The following is a 23,634-nucleotide window of genomic DNA, read 5'->3' on the forward strand; positions in this document are numbered from 1 at the left end:
AACTGGAGGAATAAAATTCAATATGTTAAAATTGGTGTGGAGTAAAATCTTCACAGTTAGCCAACACTTGCTCTTAAATACGACTAAACTACTGTACGCTTGCTGATGCGTTTATGTGAAATATCATTGGTGCCCACTTGGAGTCGCCATAGTCACATCTATGACTGTCTACGCGGTGTCCTGTCAACAAGCAAACATTACCTAGAAATGAGCCCGACATTGGCAGCGTGGCATATTAAAAGACGTCATGTCATTGACTATGCAGTGTTATAGCCGTGTTTAGTGTTTTTTGTGTATCTTCGGGCCAAAAACTGTGGCTTGCGTGCTTCAAACCGCCCATGGGCCGTAGTTTGGACACCTTTGGGAGACACAGATAAAAGAGCGAGAACCCTATCCATTTTTGCGCCAGTCAACGGTATAGAAATGAAAATTTCAAGCACTAACTGTCCAAAACACATTCTTCAAAGATACCGATGTAATGACAGGCATCGTCATGGAGACCAGCACCTGGAGCACCCCTTGGCGTATGGACACGAGGGCTATCTGCCGTCGCAGAGGGACTGCGCGACGACCAGTGCTGTTGTCAACTGATGAAATCCATACCATGCTTATTTTTTCCAGTTAGTTTTTCCTGTGCTTCCAGTGTGGAAAATCCAAACATGAACCAGTGCATGGTACTCGATTTTGTCCTCCGGGACAGCCACGAATGTCGGAGCTTTTGAAGAGTGTGGCAAGTCTGCTTTTCCGTGCCTCGTCGCACCATCAGCGTCCCATTTCCCAAGACGTGGCAGTTACTTTGGTTTCATCGTAGCAACAGTAACAGTAACGACGTAGCGGGCGGGCGGGAGAGGGAGAAAGAAAGAAAGAAGCATCAACAATGTCTTTTCCAGATGACGCTTCGTTTTGGATGTTGTCGGATTTTAACAGTCTGTAAATCCGGCACCTGAAGTTCAAGATCTCTTTGGTCAACTATGGCAGGAAAAACAGCTGCCAAAGAGGAGATGCCAAGACTTATTTTTTCTGGATTATCTGCAAAGTTTCCTGAAAACGTTCCATATCGAGGAGTTCTTTCTTGAAAGGTAAGGGCGACCTGACAAGATGGTGATAGAGACTTCAGACTTGAGCACATTCAGTTTAGGGTCTTTTCCGAGTCAGAATCTATCCCCTCCTGATGTGGCATCAGAGGGGGAGCATACCATGGACTGATCTCAGCCGATACACGGAGGCACATAGCTTTTCTTGTTTGAGAGTCTCCATTGAACCTTCCAGACATGTTTTTAGACTGTGGATGTAAGGCATACCAGAGTGGAACATGCATACACCACTCAGAAAGGCCTGAGATCCAGACCCAGAGTAGAGAGCACCAATTCTAATCAGTGATATTGAGACTTGAAGATCATTTATCGATTCAGTTCAGAGTCACTTCTAAGTCATTGATCTGGAACCCGAGAGAGAGCATACCATGGACTGATCATTATAATTGCAGGACCGATACATGGACAGACATGACTGGCCTCGTTCCATAGTTTCCATTGAACATTCCAGACATGTTTCCTGTGTATGTAAGGAATAGACAAGTGGAACATGCACTTAGGAAGTCCTGAGATCCAGAACCAGAGTCGAGGGCACGTGTTCCAACCAATGGCACCGGGACTTGAAGCCTCTTAAAGAACATCCATCTTTTAGTTTTCTGTAACATTTTCTCCCAGAGCCTCTGCCAGTTGAGTTCTGGCAAAAACTGGATGGCACTTTGGACTGTTTACCAGTCGGACTCAGGGCACTTGTAGAGATACCGTCACTGAGTAACAACAGATGCCAAACTTCCAGACTGCTGCACCACAACACCATCAGTGACTCCTTAAGGATTATCATTACAGTATTGAGCGAGCAAAGAAAAGAAGACCTTGAATCACAGTGGAAATGTCCAACGGGGTCTGTCAGGTAGACACAGAACATCCCACGGAGTACCGGGTCATATACCCTGGTCAGACGGCAGGCGTTGCAACCGTCACCCGAGACGCGACGCTTCACCAGCCCAGCCGCGGCCTGCTCCGGACCGTCCGCTCGGCTTTCACCCCGAGCTCCCTGGAGAGGCTCTATCAGAGTTACTTCCGGCGGCAGAGACAGCAGAACATGCCGATCCTGATGACCTTCGCCGCTCTCTTCAACGGCTTCGTCCTCATCACGTGCGCCGTCGCGTACACCGAGCGCAAGCGGAACATGGTGGTCTTGGCCACCGTGGGGCTAGCCGCGGACTTGGTCTTCCACGAGCTGTACCGGTGGCAGAAGCTACCCAAGTCGGCGGTGTCGCGAGGGGCCGTCCCGTACGTCTTGTGGCTTATGGTCACCGTCCACGTCCTGTGCTACACGGGACTCAACTTTCGCCAAGTCTCTCAAGCCGGAGACTCGGTGGGCTGGCAGGCTTTTTTCAGCTTCTCCGCTTTCCTGACCCTGCCCCTCAACCTGGCCGCCCTGCTCCTGCTCTCGGGCCTCTCCTGCGGGATCCACATCCTGGTGCTGGGACTGACTGTGGCTCAGCGCTTCGAGGACAGTCTGCAAGGCTCCGTGCTGGTCAGGCAGGTAAATACGCTCGCTGGTCTGCGACATACTTGGCTTTGTCCCGTTCTTGCTTCTTTTGCTTCAGTATCCTGAGCCGGCGCAAGAGTTTTACCTCGCTATATCACGGTTGCTTGAATCGCAGCTCCTGGCCAACGTGATGCTGTACCTGTGTGCAGCCACACTGGGGGTGATGTGGTTCTACATGTCCGACAGGAAGTACAGGACGGCCTTCTTGGAGGCGCGACAATCCCTGGAGGTCAAAGTCACGCTAGAGGAGCAGAGCACACAGCAGGTACGTGAGTTCTGGAACACATTTAGCTAAGCTCAGGCTTATATAGGGCTGGGCAATAAATCCAAATCATTTGTTTAATTTTAAGGTACGTGACTAAATAATGTTTTACGTACATTTAATATGTCACTGTCATTGACAACTTTTGACATTAATTTGAACTGAGCTACATACGCTACTTACTTTCACTCTGGCCGCGTAGGAGGAGTTACTGTTATCCATCCTGCCCAAACACATTGCGGATGAGATGCTGCAGGGCTTGAAGAACCAGGCTCATGAGAACCAAGTCCAGCAACAACACAAGCAGAGGCAGCAGCAGCAATTCAACACCATGTACATGTACCGCCATGAGCACGTCAGGTCAGCTAGAAGTTCATCTATCTTCTAATTGATTTGCTCTCAATTTGAAAAGAAAAAAAGTGTTGTTTCTATCATAGCCGCAAATGAAATATTTTTGCATATTTGTTCCAGCATCCTATTTGCTGACATCGTGGGCTTCACCCAGCTGTCCTCCACCTGCAGCGCGCAGGAGCTGGTCAAGCTTCTCAACGAGCTCTTCGCCCGCTTCGATAAACTGGCCGAAGTGAGTTTGTCGCTGTGAGTTTGGCTCCCATTTCCATTTGAGCTTCCTTTTCTGTCCTTCTCACAGAGACACCATCAACTGCGAATCAAAATCCTTGGCGATTGCTACTACTGCATCTGCGGCCTTCCTGACTTCCGAGAAGACCACGCCGCCCGCTCCATCATGATGGGACTCTCCATGGTAGAAGCCATCTCGTGAGTGCGCATCCACCGCAAATTTATAAATATATGATGACAAAATGGAAAAAAACTAACAAAAAACTCTGATTTCCTTCCTGTGCCAGTTATGTGCGGGAGAAGACAAAAACGGAGGTGGACATGCGAGTGGGTGTGCACACAGGCACGGTTTTGGGAGGAGTGCTTGGCCAGAAACGCTGGCAATTTGATGTTTGGTCCACCGATGTCACCGTCGCCAACAAAATGGAGTCTGGAGGCATTCCTGGGTAAGAATCGTGCTTGTGGACTTCCTGTCACACTTTTTTTAGCTCTTATTTGAAGAGTCAGCAGTGAGAATGTTCTATACCACTTTTTTTCCGGTATTCACCAGGACTATTACCTTGAACTTCCATTCATATTTGACATCGGTCTGATATCAGCCAAAAAAACATCAGTCTACATCCAAAATATCCAATATTAGCTTTCATTTATAAGCACTTCATTCTATAATATGCTCCTGCTCTTCTATCCAGTTGCAAATATCATTTGTTAGCATTGACTTTTTTTTCTGCAGTCACTTACTATTCTTTGATTGAATAGTATCACTTTTCAGGTATTCACTTGCAGTATCCTTCAAGGTATTCATATTTGATACGGGTTCGATATCAGCCAAAAGAAAGACATCAGTCTACATTCAAAATGTCTAATATTAGCATTCGCTTAGAGGCAGTCCCTTCCAGACTCTGCTCATGCTCTTCTATCCAACAACAAATATAATTTGTTGTTATTGACTTTATTTTCCTACTGCTGCTGACTATTCTTTGTTTGAATAGTATCACTTGGTCAACTCACCTTAACATGTCCATCAAAGATAATGAATACAATATGTAGCATTTGTGCTAATTTGCTAAGTTTTTTTTAGCAGTGTTTTTACCGTAGCTCCATTTTGTGTTTGCGTGTTGTAGCCGAGTGCATATTTCCCAGAGCACCAAGGAAAGTCTCCACGGGGAGTTTGAACTGGAGCCGGGCAACGGCGGCGAGAGGTGCGAATACCTGCTGGAGAAAGGCATAGAAACTTACTTGGTTCTGCTTCCTAAAAACAAGGCGGATCAACTCGATCGAAAAGTGAGTGGTCCCTCACAGACCTTCTTATTTGGGGTCATCAACTTGACCCCAGGTCCTTGACTCAATTGGATCGCTCATTTCTTTGTCAACTTGCAGAAATCCAGTGTTGTTTCCACGAGAAAATCTCGACAGTTGATAAACACAACGTCAAACGGGAACGTAACCTCGTCCACCCCGGTCTCGGAGTCTCATCAGGAGGTAAATCGGCGCCCGTTTCCTGACGTGCTCTCCAGACACCTCATTAGGCACGCTGATGAGCCAACAATGTGACAAATGTGGCACTCAGACCTCCAACAGGGACAAACCAGACTTAGCCAAGCAAATACTCCAGCTAGCTAGCTAGCTAATAAATTAAATATCAACATATTGAGTAATGTATTTACATTGGAATGACTGTAGTTTATTACCTGTTTGAATGTAACTTAGTAAGTGATTTATTCTTAAATGATGTACTTGATCGCTAACTAGCTAGCTACTAACAGCTAGCTCGCGATCAAGGAACCTAGCTAACAAGCGCACTTCAGAGCAACATGTGGATCTTTTGATCTTCTGCTGTGACTCTCTGTGACATTTGGAAAATAATGAATAATTTATATAAAATTGAAGTTGTTGGTTGGTTTTCTAAATGTAATTTAGGTGACTAACATTTCTTAACCAAGCTTCCAACTATCTAACTAGTTAGCTAACAAGCACACTCCACAACCATGTTGATATTTCATCTTTCTGCTGTAGTTCTTTGTGACATTTGGAACATAATGAGGAATTTAATTTGATGTAAATTGCAGGAGTTTTTCAGTTTTCCAAATGTAATTTAGTTGGTTAATATAATGTTTTGAACTAGCTTGCTAGCTAGCTAGCAGGCACTGCCGTAGCTGCGTGTTGATCTTTGATCCTGCTGTGGCTTTTTCATTTTTAAATTACTAAGGAAATCATTTAAAATTAAATTTCAGTCGTTTGTTTTTTTTCTAAATGTGATTTAGCTTGTTGATTTTCCTTAACCAAGCTTTGAGCTAGCGCGCTATCAAGCGCACTCCAGAGCGCATGTAGATGTTTCCTCTTTTCTGCTGTGCTTCTAAACAATATTTGGAAAATAATAAGCACTTTAGTTGGTTTGATTTACGAATGTAACTCTTGTCCAAATAAAATACAAATAATTCTTTTGGGGATATTGATGCCAATACAATTCATTGTGATTAGAGTTGTACAGTGCATGATCAGATGCTGACTCTAGTTGTCCTTTTCCTCAGAGGTACCACTTGGTTGGAGAGCAAGTAATCAACATACGACTCCAGCAGGAGCTCCTGGAGAGAGAAACCCAGCACATGTGAGTGGATTCACCCTGAAAGGTCCGCACTTGACTTCACGTTCGGCCTTTTCCCCAGGTTAAAGAACCAGATCCATCCCGTTTCGCTGCGCTTTATGGACGGCCAGCTGGAGGCGCACTACTCTTCGGAAAAGGAAAAGCGCAGCGGGGCGGCCTTCTGCTGCTGCGCCGTGGTGCTGCTCTTCATCACCGCCATGGAAGTCTTCATCGACCCGCTGTAGGTCCGCTCTTCCATTTCAGCATGCTTCGTCATTTGTGGAAAATGTGATGCATTGCAACCATAATACAGCGCGACTAGTGATATGGTATCTCTAGTGCTTGCAGAGTTACCTCAACAAGTCACCTCTTTGAAAATAATTAGAGAGCAATCGTTTTCTTTTTTGTTTTGTTTGTTTTTTACCCTCTTGGGATTCATGGGGGATAAGGAGGAGTTCTTTGTCTGATTGGTGTGCTTGTGTTTGCAGCCTGGTGGTGAACTACGTGACTCTAGCAATTGGTGAAGTTCTCTTGCTCCTCCTCACCGTCTGCTCCTTGGCTGCCATCTTCCCCCGGGTAAAGTCAGGCAAAAATAACACGCGCTTTTAATAATGATCATAAAAATGATTATTTGCGTTTAGTTTTTCTCCAAGAAACTGGTGTCTTTTTCTTTGTGGATCGACCGAACACGCTGGGCAAGAAACACCTGGGCCATGGCGGCCATATTTGTCCTCACAATGGCTGTGATTGCTGATATGGTAAGATGTGTTCTTTTTAATCAAACTTTTTATATATACTCAGTATTATACAGTATATATGCCCACCTGTAACCCAGTCAGCTCACACATCCATCTGTCTTCACCTGAGCGGCCTCTAGCATGACAGACTGTCTTCTTTCCCTGCGGGCTCCATTAGTGAGGTATCTTGGTGCCTGCAAGCTCATTTGTCAAGGCCCCCAAGGAGCCAGGAAAACACATGGCTGCCTTTTCGCCACCTGATGGGAATCAACATTGTCGACTGTCACACCGTGTTTAAATGCTTGAAAAGGATTATAACGTTCAGATTAATTGATGTAAATATATGTATTTTCATATATGTAAATAATAACTATAATAATAACTATAATAATAACTATATTAAATAAATATTACCATAGTACATCAAATAAAGTATTTATATTGAATACATATTAGAATATTACAAGGACCAAATCTTGAATATATATAAAATGCCTGGTTTGGCCACCTGAGGGCAGCATAACTGACAGCTTTACTGTAGTGATGAAAATATGAAGCTTCATGAAGCATCTTTGATATATTTGAACTCCTCTCGATGGCGTTTTTTTTTTTTTTCAACATAAACCTAGCACAAAGATGCTGTTGAAATTCCACATATTTCAACTGCATCTTTGAAATGAGAGTGTCCTCTAGAGGTGTAAAACATGATCACAAGCAGCAGAACAGCAGTCATATTAGCTGTTCTTCACAGAGGATAAAGGATGTATGCTTGAGTGTTGTCATTTTGCCAGTCTACATGACTGTTCATATCTCTGAAAACTCCTCTCATATTTATCAATACCTCCTTCAACTACAACTTTCTCTCCACCAATAACAACAGACTTGCCTCGGATTTATTTTTCTTGTCAGCTGAGCTGCGTTCCACCACACTTCCGACTGGTCAACGGCACGTCAGACGTGGCGCTGGCCGCGCTGGGCCAGTGCGCCGAGAACCCGAAGCATTACAGCTTCATGGCGGTGATGTCGCTGATGGCCGCCGCCATGCTGGTGCAGGTCAGCCACCTGATCAAGCTGGGCCTGATGCTGCTGGTCGTCACGGCGACGGGGGCCGTTAACATCCACAGCTGGCGGGATATCTACGATCTCTATGACTTTGTGCACTTTGCCTCATACAGGTGAGAAATTTAAGTTATTCACCATTTTTGTACAGTATATCCCAAAAGACAGCAATTAATAAACGAGTAAAATGAAATAACTTTCTGTGTTGTCTGTACCTTGCCACTCTTAATTAAATCAGCTGGAGACATCATAACCTTTACTCGATACGCTCCGTTTTACTAATATGCCAGCATTTGTATGAGGATGGAGTCGGATGTTGATTCAGTCTGCTCGCTTCTTTTGTTGAAAATAATGCTTTGGTAGTAAAACCTAGCTAACTTGAAAAGAAAATGTAAAGAAAAGAAGAAAATCCACCAAACAAAGGCTGCAAATGTCTCTTTTTTCAAGATCAAACATCGCGGACCTCTGCTCTAGGCTGACTTTTTGCAGTGTAGGCATTATTTTTGTTGAACGTTCTATGCGTATCAATCATGTAAAAATTCTGTTGTCGCTGCAGAGCGTCCATGGTGCCATCCAAGTACCTGATGACGGTGATGAGCGCGGTGATGATGTTCAGCTTGTACCTGTGGGCCCGCCATGTGAGTAAGTCCCCCACCCCCGCCCCGCGGGCGGCGACGGGCCGAGCGCCCGGCGCACGCTTTATTTGGCCGTGCGCCTTTGCAGTCGGAGCGCGAGTCGCGGGAGCTTTTCCTGTGGAAGGCGGGCGTGCACGAGCAGAAGGAGCGCGTGCTGGAGATGCGGCGCTGGAACCAAGCGCTGGTCACCAACATGTTGCCCGAGCACGTGGCCAAGCACTTCCTGGGGGCCAAGAAGAGAGACGAGGTGAAGTTTCGGGGAGCCTCGTTACGGGATACGATCCCCCGCTGACGCGTTTGCGTCATGTGACCTCAGGAGCTGTACAGCCAGTCGTACGAAGAAGTGGGCGTCATGTTCGCGTCCATCCCCAATTTCTCCGACTTCTACACGGAAGAGAGCATCAACAACGGCGGCATCGAGTGCCTGCGCATCCTCAATGAGATCATCTCCGACTTTGACAGCGTGAGTCCCGGCCTGCGTCGTCAAACTCCGCGCAAACCTTGTTCAAATGCCAAGTTTGTGGTATTTGTTCAATTTAAGAAAACGATATACTATCCATTAATTATCTAAGCTATTCACATTCAATCCATACGTTATCATTCCATTTTTATTAACGAAATATATTGTGCATTAAATTTATTTCATATAAGTATTAAAATATATATCATAAGCCGCATAGCGTAGTTTCCGATTTCAAATTTTTAGAATACACAATTCTTTTTTGGGGGTGGGAGGGGGGGATTGGCCTCTATACCAGTCTCTATTTTCAGTTCCCTTTCCCCCGGCAGTTATTGGACAAGGACGAGTTCCGCAACATCACCAAGATCAAGACCATCGGAAGCACCTACATGGCGGCGTCGGGGCTCACCCCAAAAAGCAGCGCCAACGGACACGCCGACCGGCGCGAGCCCGAGGAGCTTCTGGACCACTGGCAGCACCTGGCCGATCTGGCCGACTTCGCTCTGGCCATGAAGGTCACCCTGGACAACCTCAACAAGCAGTCCTTCAATAACTTCATGCTGCGGATCGGTCAGTATGGCCACCGGGGGGCACTATGTTACGCTACTTCAACTGGACATGTGTACGTCACTTTTTTTAAGCCCTTTTGGTTAAAGGTGATCAAGCAAATTGTTTTCACATTGAGGTTGTCACCCGTCAAACCTTTTTAAATATTTCAGGAAATGTCAAAATGTATTTTTAGTATATGTTGAGGACCAGAAAAATTGGGATGCCGGGCCAAAAACGGCCCCAGGGCCATAGTTTGGACAAAACTTCACCAAGAGGCGCAACCCATGGTAATATCAATAATCATTAAAGAGGATAAAGAATATACGCTTGTGTGTATTGTTATATCGTTGGTCTACATCAAAGATGTCCAAACTACGGCTCGGGGACCATTTAGGGCCCACCATCCCTTTCAGCAGTCCACTGCATAACCTAAAAATCATATTTAATACTTTTAATACGCTTTACTACTAATGAATGAGTTTATATACTATAGAGCAGGTGTGTCCAAACTATGAGCTGGTGGCCATTTGTGGCCCGCCATCCATTTTCAAGTAGGCAGCAGCATAGATGAAAACATGATATTTGCTGCTCAGAAATTTTCGGTAAATTTGTAGGGCTTTCCCAAAAAAATGTAAACATTTAAAATTAAACTAGTAACGCCACTCCAGCCAAAATGATTTCCTCCACTTTCTTCTCTGTGTTACGGTGCAAACGGAGGTGCAAACAGTGTGTTTTTCATACTTATTCTAATCGCATCCCCCTCAAGGCCTCAATAAAGGCGCCGTTCTGGCCGGCGTGATAGGAGCTCGCAAACCTCACTACGACATCTGGGGCAACACGGTCAATGTGGCCAGCAGGATGGAGTCCACCGGTGTCATGGGAAACATTCAGGTGAAACTGTGTACACATTGTTTTTTTCAACTAACATTGGACAACTATTACACTGCACAAAGTGCACAAAAACAAGGAGAAAAAAAAAAAGAAAAATTAGGCAATTTGTCTTATTTTAAGCAAACAAAGGGCACCAATAGGATAAGAAATATTTTCTTGCAATGCAAAGAAAGAAAGAAAATGCTGTCACGTAGCTGCACGCAAACCCAAAAAGTGAGTCGGAAGTGACGTTTGTGATCTTCCCCGCAGGTAGTGGAGGACTGCTTCGACATCCTGAAGTTTTTCGGCTTCCGCTTTGTGCGAAGGGGACCCATTTTTGTCAAAGGCAAAGGCGAGCTGCTCACCTTCTTCATGAAGGGCAAGGAAAAAAGCACACGCGACGCTCTTCCACAAACGACTCTCCCACACCAAGTGGTGCATGTTTTTTGACCAAAGGAACTTCTCCACAGTCGTCTGCCCATTTCATTACATCTGTAGTTCATTTTTCAGTGGCATTGTTCAAATTGCTTTGTAACACTAGTGATGGAAAATGAATGATGTTTTTTCACTCCTTTAGGTGGTGCTCTTGGGTTGTAGATAAATGCTAATGCAATTGAAATGTATGAGTGTTCCCCTGCTTCTTTGACTCAAGAGTGGCATCTAGAGGAGTGAAAATATATTACAGGTGCTTTGTGAAACTTCGTTTGGTCATTACTGCATGTAGACAAAAATAATAATTAAAAAAACAATAAACTCCATCGTTTAAATCAAATGCGGGTACTTTGGTTTAAGATGTGCTTGGCTGTCATTTTTCATTAAACTATGTATTTGTACGTTTCATTAAACAACTTTGCAGTAAGTGGTTGAGCTCATCTTGACAAAATCACAAAACTTGACTTGTTTTTATTTATTCCCATCGTCAGGGAGCCAGCAGACAATATCCATGCTGGACATTTTTTATTTGTATGGTTTTTTGTTTTGTTTTGTTTAATAAAAAATAAATCACCGATTTAATATGTATATATAGATATGTTACAATTAACTTACTTCCGCTGTTTTTTGTTGTTGTTGTCGTAGTCGAGACTTGAGACAGAGGTGAGCAGATTTCCCTAAAAAAAAAAAAAATCACCATCCTATTTTGAGATGAAAACAAAGGGTCATTTTTCTAGAGTTTTTTTTAGTCTTTAAAATGTTTATAATTTCGTTTTAAAAAAAAACGTTTTTGTTACGTAGCTAACATTAATATTTGAAAATGTTTTGGGGTTAGTTTAAATTTAATGCATCCTCGACTTTAACACTTATTAATTCGTGTTATATTTGTTGAGTTGACTGGGAAGGAGATGAATGTATTATTTATATTTTGTTGCTATTAGTAAACATTTTTTAAATAGCGTGAAGGTCTGCCACCTGTTTAGGTCCAGCCTTGGTTCTACCCGGAAACAGTCGAGTGTAGGAATTTCCGGTGACGTCAGAGCCCCAGGCCTCCATTAGAGCTGCAGCTGTTTGGAGAGAAACAACAACAAAAACGGGGCCGAGAGACGGAGCGTCCAACGGTGACGGTCCGCTCCGAGCTCGAGCGACGGACGCGGCCTCCTAAAGCTGGAAGTTGAGCCTCCTTTTCCCACCCGGAGCACCGCCGGTATCTAACCACGGCCGCTCTCGGTGAGGAAACTCTGGCCTCCGCTTCCTCCTCCTCCGACTCGGACACCGGCGGAGCGTCGCCGCCCCCGCGGAAGAAGCACCGAGCCTCGGCGGCGGAGGGAGCAGGAGAGCCCGGGGCTTCAGTGGTTGTGCCAGGCCTTGCCGGAGTTGTCTTGGGACTCGGAGCCACATCGACCATCCACTTTAACCGCAGCGCCGCCGGCCTCTTGAGCAGCAGCAGCATGCAGGCGAACGGAGCGGGGCAAGAATCGGCCGAGCTTTCCTGCCTGAGCGCCGCGCAGAACGGCGAGCCGTCGTCGGCGACTGCGGCCGCATCCGCCGCGGCGGGATGCGGCGGCGTGGCGCACTCCAACGGGCTTCTCCTCTCCGCCGTCGACAACGGCGACGGCGTGGGCACCAGCAACGGCTCGTCGTCGTCCACCTCCACCGCTTGCGGGACTTCTGCCGCGGCCTCTTCGGGCTCCGAGGTGGGCTCGCTGAAGAAGAAGAAGCGGTTGTCGCAGGCGGAGGAAGATGTCATCCGGCTCATCGGGCAACATCTCCACGGGCTTGGGCTCAAGTAAGTTGTGGCTTCGCCGTGTTCTTGTCGTTTTGCTCGGGCTCGAAAAGTGCGACGTAGCGGCCGCTTGGAGCGCCGTTCGTGCGCCTTGACAGGCACAAACATGGGGGGATGGGTCCAAATGTTTCGCTGGTTCGCAAAGAAGGCAAGAAGAAGGCAAGGGGGTCCATCTTGCACAATAACAGTTAGCTGCTTAGCATGCTAACCAGCGACAGTTTGCTCCCAGCTGATTACGCACCAAAAACAACCCCTGTCATAAAATACACTTTTCAGACATTATACGAGTTGAGCTGAAATGCGTTTTTATATTATTTTACAAGACTTTTACTGGTTTTGCTCACTGCACGGTATGACATCATCCCTCGTCTGTAACGTTTAAACATTGTTTTTAAAAACGGAGTAGCTTGAAAAACATACATCGGAGCTTTTTTGTAGTCGTTGTGCTATTCCTCCATCTTGTCATATTTGTCACATTTCTCTGGGTGCTTGGAGGTGTTTTTTTTAAGATGCACTTCGATTGCAATGTCATACAAGCCATTAATGACGAATTGTGCCAAAAATAGTTGTTAACGCAGTATGAACATTTATTCCAGTTATTTTCTCTCCATCTTGAGCTGTTTTCTTCTCCACTTTTGTCCTCGCCTGGCAAGACAATTCAGCACAAAAAGAGCACCTGTGTTTTAGCAATAATGTTATTTCCTCCACTACATGGCCCCCATGATTAGGCCCAACTGACAAGACACAAGTCGCCTTCTAGAACTTACTATTCGCACCCCAATGCCCACTTGTATTTTTGTCTCACCATTATCCTGTTGTAGTCCTTCGAGTTGTCCTACTGGTGAGGACATTGGACACAAACCTTAGTGTGGATATCAAGGATACCAAAGAAATACATAGAAAACAAAGTTTTTGTTGACTTGGAAATCTGCTCAAATAACTCGCTTTAAAATAGGACTAAACATGATATGTTTTGTAATGTGTCGCTCTGTAAATAAATAAGTGGCATTACTATTTTTATTGCCATCATTTTGTGTATTAGTTTGAAATCTCCAAGGCCATTTAATGTGCCATACAATGAGCTACACAGACCTGGACTTGTCAAACTAATTGTATCAGCGCTTAATTGAAAAACTTCAAAATAAAAATCTGATTGGTTATTGCATCGATGTCCATGTATTATTGGATGTCTTCATTCTGAAGTTGGCCTTCGTGGTACTCAGGTGGCATGTTACGTATGTAAGTTCTTCCGGCGGTTTCACAAGACGACTCCACCTGCTCTTCCTCCTCGTCTTCTGAAAGTGGCCTGAACCATGACGGTTGCTACACGTATTAATTCAAACAAAACATCGCACTCTTGAACTGGAGGTGTCAAAAACATTCGGGGCTGTCTGCAGGGGATTGATTCTCAGTTTATTCTGTCCATGTTTACACGTGGCACAAAACTCCCAAATTTATATAGCAAACAGCGATGTGAAACGTCTTATTTCAAGCCTTTTCGAGCTTGAAGATTTTGGTGTACCACTAGGCTTGCAACCGAGTCCACCAGATGTTAGAGTTTCCTGTTTACGTGATAGAATACGCCATCTTCCAGGTCACCTACAAATTCGGAACCGAACTTTGGTCGTTACTGTGCCGATTCAACATTTTCCGCTACACGTCTGGAAATTCTGCATTGTAACTTTGGAATGGTGTCATCACACTAAAGGCTATCACAAAACCTTCATTACCTCAGCTCAGGCCCTTAAGTGGCAATTAGTCTCCACGTCACACTGCTTGAAATCGTTACTGTGATAAATAGCGCACACATCAACTTTTTTTCTTTTCCTCCAGACGCCTGCCTCATTTTATGTTCTTAATTTGATTTCTCCATTTGTGTTCGACGGCTGCAGTCAGACGGTGGACCTGCTGATGCAGGAGTCCGGCTGCCGGCTGGAGCACTCGTCGGCCAGCAAGTTCCGCAGCCATGTCATGGAGGGCGAGTGGGACAAGGTCAGTCTGCGGGGGATAACCACCGTAAACGGGGGCGGGGCCTACATTCTTCTCGGATACACTCACAGGCTACGTCATTCGATACACCTGGATAATAGGCCAATATATTCATTCTATCTTGTTCTTGATGTTCTCAATTTTCCTTTTATTGTTGATGTAAAACTAGGGCCGGGCAGTAAATCAAATTCATTAGATGACCGTATTTCTCAGAGTACAAGTCAAGTTGTTTTTCTTCGTTTTCAACCGCCAAAAAATTGACTCCAAAAGGTAGTTGTCAAAATGTCTCGTAAAATTCAAGGTTATGCCTTTCTCTCATTCCAAATACACATATTCACAGCGCTCGGAAAGCCCAGCGCTCTTCCACCCACTGTCAGTGTGAGTGTAGGAAAAAGTGCTGCGCTCACCATTTTTGCTTTTGTTTTGGTCCAGGCTGAGAATGATCTCAATGAACTGAGAGCACTGATGCATTCGCCCAACGCCATTGTGGTAAGCCGCCTTTTTCGCACAACCTGAACCGGGGGATCCATCAATGTCCTCTCGGCCTTCTAGAAGGATTTTCACCAACAGAGCTTTCATTTTTGTCCTCGTTGCTTCCGGAATATTTTTTTTTTCTTTTTTCTCTCCATTAACTGCCATGATAATGGACTTTGCTAGCTTGCTAAAATGTCATTTTCAGGAGCTAGAATGTACCCCTGAGAGCCTCACCAAAATACTTTTGAAGATGATTTTGCTCTTTGCTGGTTCTTTGTGTTAACCTCGCTTCTTTATTTTTTATTTTTTTTTAAGATTTCATCAGTAAAATGGAAAAAGGCCTAAGGCTTAAAAGTGCTTTTGTTTTTTTGGGTGTGTGTTCAGCGTATGAAGTTCTTGCTGCTGCAGCAGAAGTATTTGGAGTACCTGGAAGATGGCAAAGTCCTGGAGGCTCTGCAGGTGCTCCGCGGGGAGCTGACGCCGCTCAAGTACAACACGGACCGCATCCACGTGCTCAGCGGGTACCGCCGGCGTTCGAGCATAACTCTACACACCCCGTTCACTAAACCTTTTTGCTGCCTTTGCGTTGCTGCTCCTAATTTCATTCTAATTACATATATAATTAATAATAATGATATCTAATATAATAAGTTAATATGTTCTTTCTCTTGTGCAGAACATTTTTTTATATCTGCAAGGAGTACAACCTTGTGTATGTTGAAGAGCTTCTGATTTGATTTAAATGACATTTTGAGATTATTCGGCCATGTTTTTTTTCGTGGAACAATTCATGCTTTTCAGTAGGAAGTAAAGCACCAGCTGGTTTATTGGTCAACCTTCATGAATTATTTTTTTTAATCCTCATATGTCTCTTAAGTTAGAGCTGGACAATAAATCCATCTTAAAATTACATCCGTTTATACATATTTTTTATGTGTCTAAACTGCTTGATGTGGTGGTTGTCTTTGGGCAGGTATCTTATGTGCAGCCACGCTGAGGATCTAAGGGCCAAGGCAGAGTGGGAGGGCAAAGGCACGGCCTCCCGCTGCCGACTGCTGGACAAATTACAAAGTCAGACGAGGCGCCATTGGTCTGGTTTTCCCGATTCCGAACAAAGCACCAAAGTCCGCTCTGGTGTTTATCTGCGTCCGCAGCGTACTTGCCCCCGTCGGTGATGCTGCCCCCGCGGCGGCTGCAGAACCTTCTGCGGCAGGCGGTGGAGCTGCAGAGGGACCGCTGCCTTTATCACAACACCAAGCTGGACAGCAGCCTGGATTCTGTGTCGCTGCTTATCGATCACGTCTGCAGCAGGTCTCTGCTCACCTCCGTCGAGCGGTCCTTCTTTCTGCCTTCACTCAACCGAGCCAAAACACACATTTGAATTTGGACTTTTCCCAATTTTCATCCTTCCCGTAGACCTCATTGTGTGTTTTCTAATCTTATCTTTGCCTTTCTGTTGGACTTTGACCTCCTTTCCTGATCTTCAAATGTTATGATTTTGTCCTCTATTTGTTGCCCCACAGGAAGCAGTTTCCGTGTTACACGCAGCAGATTCTGACCGAGCACTGTAACGAAGTTTGGTTCTGCAAGTTCTCAAACGACGGCACCAAGCTGGCCACCGGCTCCAAAGACACCACAGTCATCATTTGGCAGGTGGACCCGGTGCGTAAGCAAACGTGCACCTCATCTGGTTGCTCTACCAGATTTAGTACTTCTAATATACCGTATTTTCCACACCATAAGGCGCACGGGACTACAGCGTAAGGGTCACCTTCAGAATGACTTTTTTTTTTTAAATAATTTTCAGTTAACGTTATAAGAGATTCTTCTGGCCCTGGGAATGGGAACGCTCTGTTTTTGTTTGAAATCATCATGATCATGGATGGTGGATAGTATTTGATCCTCCTACTATAAGTTTACCGTTTTTTTTTTATTGTGATGGTGGTTGCAGGAGAGCCACCAGCTGAAGCTGCTGCGGACTCTGGAGGGTCACGCGTACGGGGTCTCCTACCTGGCTTGGAGCCCAGACGACACCTACCTGATTGCCTGCGGACCAGATGACTGTTCGGAGCTGTGGCTCTGGAATATTCAGGTAAGGCACTACATTGGTTTTTAACACGAGCGTCGGTTTTTGTAATCTGGTAAAAGTTTTCACCTGGGAGCTCCTTATTCACGCTTTCAATTTGTGCAAAAATCCAATGCAGCAGAATACATATGCAAGAGGCTTAAATTTCACATTGGATTTACAAGGTCGTTTTCCTACCCCCCTAAAAAAAGAGAGCATGCGGTTGGGATAAGATTGCTTTGGTAGTTGAGTAAGAACAACCTTTTGAAATTAAGTTTTTCTTCTCTCAGAGGAGAAAATTCTTTCTGATAGATAGCTTGGTAATGGACTGAAGTTGTGCAATGAATGCGTAATGTCTACGTTATGGCGGCCCTTTGCACAAAAACACACTCAGCCGTGCATATGGACCCTTCTATGTAGGCTGTGAATTCCAGCTCCTGTCTTCTTTCCCCCTCCCCCTCTTTTCTACTTCATGTTTTTTTTTTTCACCTATTTTTTTACCCCTTTGCAATCCGCCTTTTGACCAGACGGGGGAGCTGCGCACCAAGATGTCGCAGTCCCACGAAGACAGTTTGACCAGCGTGGCCTGGAACCCGGACGGCAAACGCTACGTGACGGGAGGCCAGAGGGGGCAGTTCTATCAATGCGTACGTGCGCATCGCCATCTCCTCTGCAAGCCTTCTCTCTAACGTTTGCCGTCGGCGTCCTCAGGATCTGGACGGCAACCTGCTGGACTCATGGGAGGGCGTGAGGGTGCAGTGCCTGTGGTGCCTGAGCGACGGCAGGACGGTGCTGGCCTCGGACACCCACCAACGTATTCGGGGCTACAACTTTGAGGACCTCGCCGATAGAAACATGTATGCGTGCAGTAAGAGGCTTCATTCACAAAAACATAAGCAAAAGTCACAGAAATAAATAGTAGTCATCATAACTAAATAAAGTGATTAATTTTAGTACTTAAGTCCATGAAGTAATCAGTTACCTAATGTCAAACCCTCTGGAAAAAAATGGCAAAAAAATGAATTAATATGCATTAATATGCTTTAAAAAAAAGTTCAAACTATCTTATTTAAAAAATCCCTTAAAAATCTGCGAAAAAAGGCTTGTGTAGAATTATTTTAGGAAAATGAACGTCTTGTGTTGTGCTTGTTTTGTTTTCCCCGCAGAGTCCAGGAGGACCACCCTATCATGTCTTTTACTGTTTCCAAGAACGGAAGATTAGCTGTGTTAAATGTAGCAACTCAGGTGAGCGAACAGCTGTCAGAAAGTACATGATTGTCCAGTAATCCTTTCATTTATTTATTTGCCTTTGCTAGGGAGTGCACTTGTGGGACCTACAGGACCGAGTGCTGGTCAGGAAATACCAAGGTGTCACCCAGGGCTTCTACACCATCCACTCCTGCTTCGGAGGACACAATGAAGACTTCATTGCCAGCGGCAGCGAAGGTGCAGCGCACAAACACACGTTTCAATTTTTGCCCTATGGCACGGCCGCTGTCCGACAAATTACCTATCAGACTTAAAATATGGTGCTGTGCAATTCGCGTCACTCAAAATAATCTTTGCAACTACATTTCTAATAGTATCTCAAGGCTTATTTTGTTCAGCGAACCCCATATACCATCATCAGTCTTATTTCTCTTATGTCTGCTGAAGGAAGCATGTATTGAACCTAACAAAATAATAAAGGCACCAAACCTTTTGAAAATGAGCCATTTAAACTCAATTTAGCAATAGGTTGTTCCAATTAATTTGCTCTTAATTTGAAAAAGAACTGTTCTTGTCACTGCATTAAAAAAAAAAAAGGTATACTGGATGTCATTATACTTGCGGAAACACTGTTAAAAATGTCATGCAGCCCCTCAAGTGGCTTCACTTTCTCCGCTGCTATAAATTTACCCTATTTTCTGCACTAGAAGGCACACAAAAAAAGCCTTCAGTTTTCCCATATATGAAAACCCGTTTAAATTAGGCCATTCATTGAAGGTGCTCATTTTAAACCGGTGCACCTTATAATGTGGAAAATACAATACACACACAATCTTTTTAAAAGCCTTGTTTTTAGGGAGGTATCATGTAGTAGCCGTGCGTTCCTCATGGTGGTGCCGTTGCTCCTTCCCAACCACTGGAAAAGAGGGCACATTTTTTAACTCCATTAAAGGAAGAACAAATCTCGACAATTGTCGATGAGTCACGGTTTTTGATAATCGATCAATCGTTTGCTAGTTAGAATGATTTATGGAGAAACAATTACCCCCCCTCCCCAGACCACAAAGTCTACATTTGGCACCGGCGGGGCGAGCTTCCCATCGCCGAGTTGACAGGCCACACGCGCACCGTCAACTGTGTCAGCTGGAACCCCACCGTCCCGGGCCTCATGGCGTCCGCCTCCGACGACGGCACGGTGCGCATCTGGGGGCCCGCGCCCTTTCTCGACTCGCAAGAGCCCGACGCGCTCAACGGTACAACGTCCATTTCATTCTCAGCCCCATTTAAAAACCCAACGTAACATAACAAGACCCGCTGTTCTTTGTCCGCAGAAAACTGCAGTACCATGGACAGTTGATGGACACTTGTATTTGGAGAACCCCACCAGTATCCTACATCAAAACCCAATCTCAAAGCGCGTCCAAAATGTACGGCGAGGCAAAAAAAAAAAAAAAAAAAAAATTAAAAATGCAAGTGACCAAGACAACAAAAAAAGAAGACTGACACTGGGGCGTAGAAACGTCTCGACAGACCTCGATGATGGACAATTTGGTGTCCTCATCTAAAAAAAATATATATATCCATAAATATACCCAGCCTGTCCCACTAAGGACGCAACCACCACCAAGAAGAAGAGAGCAGCAGACCCCCTTAACCCCCCAGCCGCCGTGTCCGTCTGTCTCTCGCCTCCATTGGGGAAAATGGCGGAGGGACATTTTTTCTGTCGCCCACACAACTACCGCTCGCGAAAAGTTCCGCATATTGGCTTTTGGGTGAAATTCTACTTTGAACCTAAAATGCACCGTAACCTTAGCAGAATTGGAAATTCTCGCAACGTGTTTTGTAAATCTTCATATACAGTGAGTCCTTTGATTTTCAAGGTAGGAGCCGTAGCTTTCTTTTTTTTTTTTTCTCGTCTTGAAGTACATGCAGAATTTGAGACAGCAAATTTGATAACATCCTGCCCACTGGCATTCCGTTCTGCCCACATAGTAGTGTATGCACGGTATCAGTTGGAGGCGCTAGTGCGCCATTTAAGATATTTTGCCAAATGGGCCACAAAGCAATAAGCTCAGCACATTTTGGTGCGGCGGATTTTTTTTTCCTTTCCGACATTGCTCGGTGTTGTAAGTTATGTACCGTGCAGCAATGTTGAGAGCAATTTTCCATAGGCAAAATTAATGTGCGTTTATTCAGGAAGGGCGGGGAAAGGCTCAAATAGATTACCGACCGCCATATTTTTCATTAGCACATTCCCTTTTTCCTGGATTTGTTTTGGGGGGGCTTGATGACTTTTTTGTTTTTGTTTTGCGCACACACACAGCAAAACAAAAAAAATGGCAGTTATTACATTTTTACCAATTTTTGGCCTTCCCTAAAAGAAAGCAGGGTCCCACATCCCTGTGTTGTATTGAGCACAACTTTTGTTAGGAAAAAAAAAACATCTTAAAAATATAATTGGGGGGGGGGGGCTGTTTCCATTCATTTCAAATTTGCGCTGCCACTGCCTTGTGATACAAGCTTGGCAACAGAACGACTAACTACATATCTTAAGGCGACAGTGTAGTGGTGCATTTGAGGTCCATTTGGAAATTTCACCCGAATGGCCAACATCCTGAGCTTTCTGCACGTTCTTCCCCTACCAACACACACAAAAACCATTACTGACACATTTTTGAAATGTTTTTTTTTTTTTCAACCGACTTCAACCCAGCTTCATTTATTACGATTTTTAGTTTGTTTTTTTTCTCGAGTGAGACCCCATGCTGCGTTTGTGTGACAAAGTCCCGCCCCTCCTCCCACGGTGATATCGGCCGCTGCACAATTGCATGGGAGGCGGCATATCGGCCTGCGTGTGTGAGTACGGAGGGTGGCCTTCATTTTTGGGTACAAACTGTGAACTCCCGTCCCCAAATTTAAGTGCGTGTTTGGATGAAAAGCCCTATGACTGTGTTCCATATCCTCCCTATCCATTTGAAAGGCCACGTACTAATATTCTCTTTGTCTTCACTTACTAGTAAGTGACACTTTTGGCCTACTTGTATGCAATCAATCATTCAATCCCAAAGATGTATTAATAAGTTCATACAGAGACCAGACATTCCATGAAAGTTACTTCATCTATAAACCAAGAGTGTCATCTAGAGGAACAAAAAAAAAAAAATCGATCTAATGTGGTTCATGAGGCGTTTGATATCCAACTCTTTTGCTGCCAAAATCTGTTTTTATTTTGCTCTTGAGTAAAACCTTTCAGAGCGCCAGACTGTTCAACCTCTGCGTCTTCCAATAAATCGCCCGATCATTTTTCGAGATCTAGTTTGAGGGCCTTATTATGGCCTATGTCCTATTGTGTGAAAATGTCTTCAAATTTTCCTCGGGATACTAGTACGTGGACGTGGAGAAAATGGAATACATTCTCCATGGGCTTTCTATGCCTGTGTGTGAGTGAGTGGGTGGCTTCCAGTGTGTTGAGTTCACACCAGCAAAAGATTCCGCTCCCTTCCAAAAACCTCCTTAATCCCACAGTCAAAATTGTTAAAGATGATTATTTAAAAAAAAAAAAAAAAGAATGAAAGAAATAATAAGTTATCCAAAGCCCTCGGGACCTCAATCTGTGGAACAAAACTATAATACTTGAAAGACCGTTTGGATTTGTTTTTTTTCTTAATCTGGGATTTGTTGTTGTTATGTACACTAACATCATCTGGGATTGGAACATGGGTGAAGTTTTTTTTTGTCTTTAGAAAGTAAGTTTCTATTGACAGTATATAGTTTCTAAAGTAGACACAAAACCACCTTCACCCATTCAAAAAATCAAACGTTCCCCTTTTTTTGTCTTTTTCTCACTGTAAAGTCGGCACGGTTGTCACAGCTATTTGACGTAATTCTTCCCCAAGCGACATTTTTCAAATTGACCTCGTTAAATGCCCTCCTTGCCATTCGATTCCAGTGGGCTGCGTCCATTCAAAATCTTTTTCCCCTCAGTCCTTTTTTCAGGTTTTGTGATGACGATTTTGCCACAGACCGAGATGCAAGTCAAAGGAAAAAGAAAAGGTTCAAAACAGAGCTTTTCTGTCTTGTTTTTATTCAATATTTTGTTATATTATTTTTCCTCATATATCTCCCCCTTGTATGATCATATTAAAGTATAACCAGATATTTGGACTCTTTTGTTTTAATTTCTGTTCTTTTTTTATTTATTTATTTATTTTCAATTTCGTCAACTAACCCGAAATATGCACAGTAACACTCGTCTGAAAGCGTGTTACCCGAAAATCCGATCAGGTTGAAATTAGCCACTCTTTGCCTTTTTCAAAAAGGAAAAAAAAAAAATGCTTGTATGTGTGTACTGTTGACGGACATCTCTGTGTGCCATTGTCCATTCTCCATGTTTGTCAAAAAGCCAAATCACTTGAAATGGGATGTTTCCTGGGGGGAGGGTGGGTCTCATCGCACTTTTGCGATTTAACAAGAGATTCATTCTTATTTCATGTCTTATTGTCTAGAGGGGGGAGGGGGGGGGGCACAAAGGGCTTACCAGAGCATCTTTCAAGTTCCTTGAGCGTGGGGTGTGTGTATGTGCGTGTGTGTGGGGGGGCACGTGGTATTTGCAGATGTGATTGTAATGTTTTGTATTGTTGTGTAGGAAAAGTGTCACGTATGCATATTTTCAATAAAGTATTCAGGGTTTTGGAAAACAAAACAAAAAAAGTGACCCTAATGACAAGTTGATGGGAGTTGGTAATGGCTCCGCTGTTATTTATTTACTATTTAAGTCTTTCAAAAATACCACAATTTATACTCATACGCAAAAAAACCCGCTATCCTATTTAATTTTATTTAATTAAAACAACATTTAAGTGATTAAACGTTTGTTTGATTAATGATCGTTTTAATTAATTATTGAATTGTACATTTATTTATTCAATTTTGGCCGACTTATGATCCCGCTGCTCCAATTGACATAAATTTGCCTGCAGTGAACGTACAATGTCAATTAGTGGCGGTAATGAGCCATTGAGCTGGTTTTTCAACCGCTATTTGATCTCTGACCCCGATTAAGAGTAACGCCAGGCTATTGCATTGAGTATTTTGGAAGAAAATAGTTTTTTTTTGTACTTTTAATTTCGTCATGCATTAGTAAAGTTTACGTCCATTCATTTTGTGAAAAAAAAATCTTACAGATCTTTGCGCAAATGTGCAGCCAATTTCTCCTGTAAGATACAGTTTTTCGTTACAACTTACAAATCAGCCCCAAATTACGTAGTTCATTTATTTATTGTTTTAATACAAAACGTGCTTAGGCGTGACGTTCGATAGAAATCGGCTGCGCTTTTAGAGTTTACGTTTGCCGAAAAC

The 23,634-nt window shown here is 44.1% G+C and overlaps 2 protein-coding genes across 2 annotated transcripts; both read left to right on the top strand.

The window, feature by feature from the left end:
* The first annotated feature begins 1,920 nt into the window (after positions 1–1,920).
* Positions 1,921–11,060, top strand: LOC148407286 (adenylate cyclase type 3-like). The gene is given in 19 exon segments (XM_088403054.1): positions 1,921–2,580; positions 2,702–2,851; positions 3,051–3,208; positions 3,320–3,431; positions 3,498–3,625; positions 3,715–3,873; positions 4,552–4,711; positions 4,808–4,909; positions 5,959–6,035; positions 6,094–6,252; positions 6,500–6,587; positions 6,653–6,769; positions 7,658–7,923; positions 8,364–8,523; positions 8,525–8,689; positions 8,759–8,905; positions 9,232–9,472; positions 10,218–10,342; positions 10,592–11,060. Coding segments are annotated over 19 exon segments (3,354 nt in total). The 3' UTR covers positions 10,772–11,060.
* A 723-nt stretch (positions 11,061–11,783) lies between these two features.
* LOC148407287 (WD repeat-containing protein 26) lies at positions 11,784–22,440 on the top strand. Its single transcript, XM_088403600.1, has 14 exons — positions 11,784–12,542; positions 14,432–14,531; positions 14,961–15,017; positions 15,387–15,523; positions 15,976–16,073; positions 16,157–16,313; positions 16,526–16,664; positions 16,954–17,094; positions 17,595–17,714; positions 17,779–17,924; positions 18,234–18,312; positions 18,384–18,513; positions 19,335–19,529; positions 19,608–22,440. Exons 1-14 carry the CDS (start codon positions 12,205–12,207, stop codon positions 19,631–19,633), a joined length of 1,863 nt encoding a protein of 620 aa, XP_088259726.1. The 5' UTR covers positions 11,784–12,204; the 3' UTR covers positions 19,634–22,440.
* Positions 22,441–23,634: the final 1,194 nt, after the last annotated feature.

The sequence above is a fragment of the Hippichthys cyanospilos genome, chromosome 20 (assembly GCF_059441005.1).
Source record: "Hippichthys cyanospilos isolate Australia breed blue-spotted pipefish chromosome 20, RoL_Hcya_1.0, whole genome shotgun sequence".
NCBI lineage: Eukaryota > Metazoa > Chordata > Actinopteri > Syngnathiformes > Syngnathidae > Hippichthys > Hippichthys cyanospilos.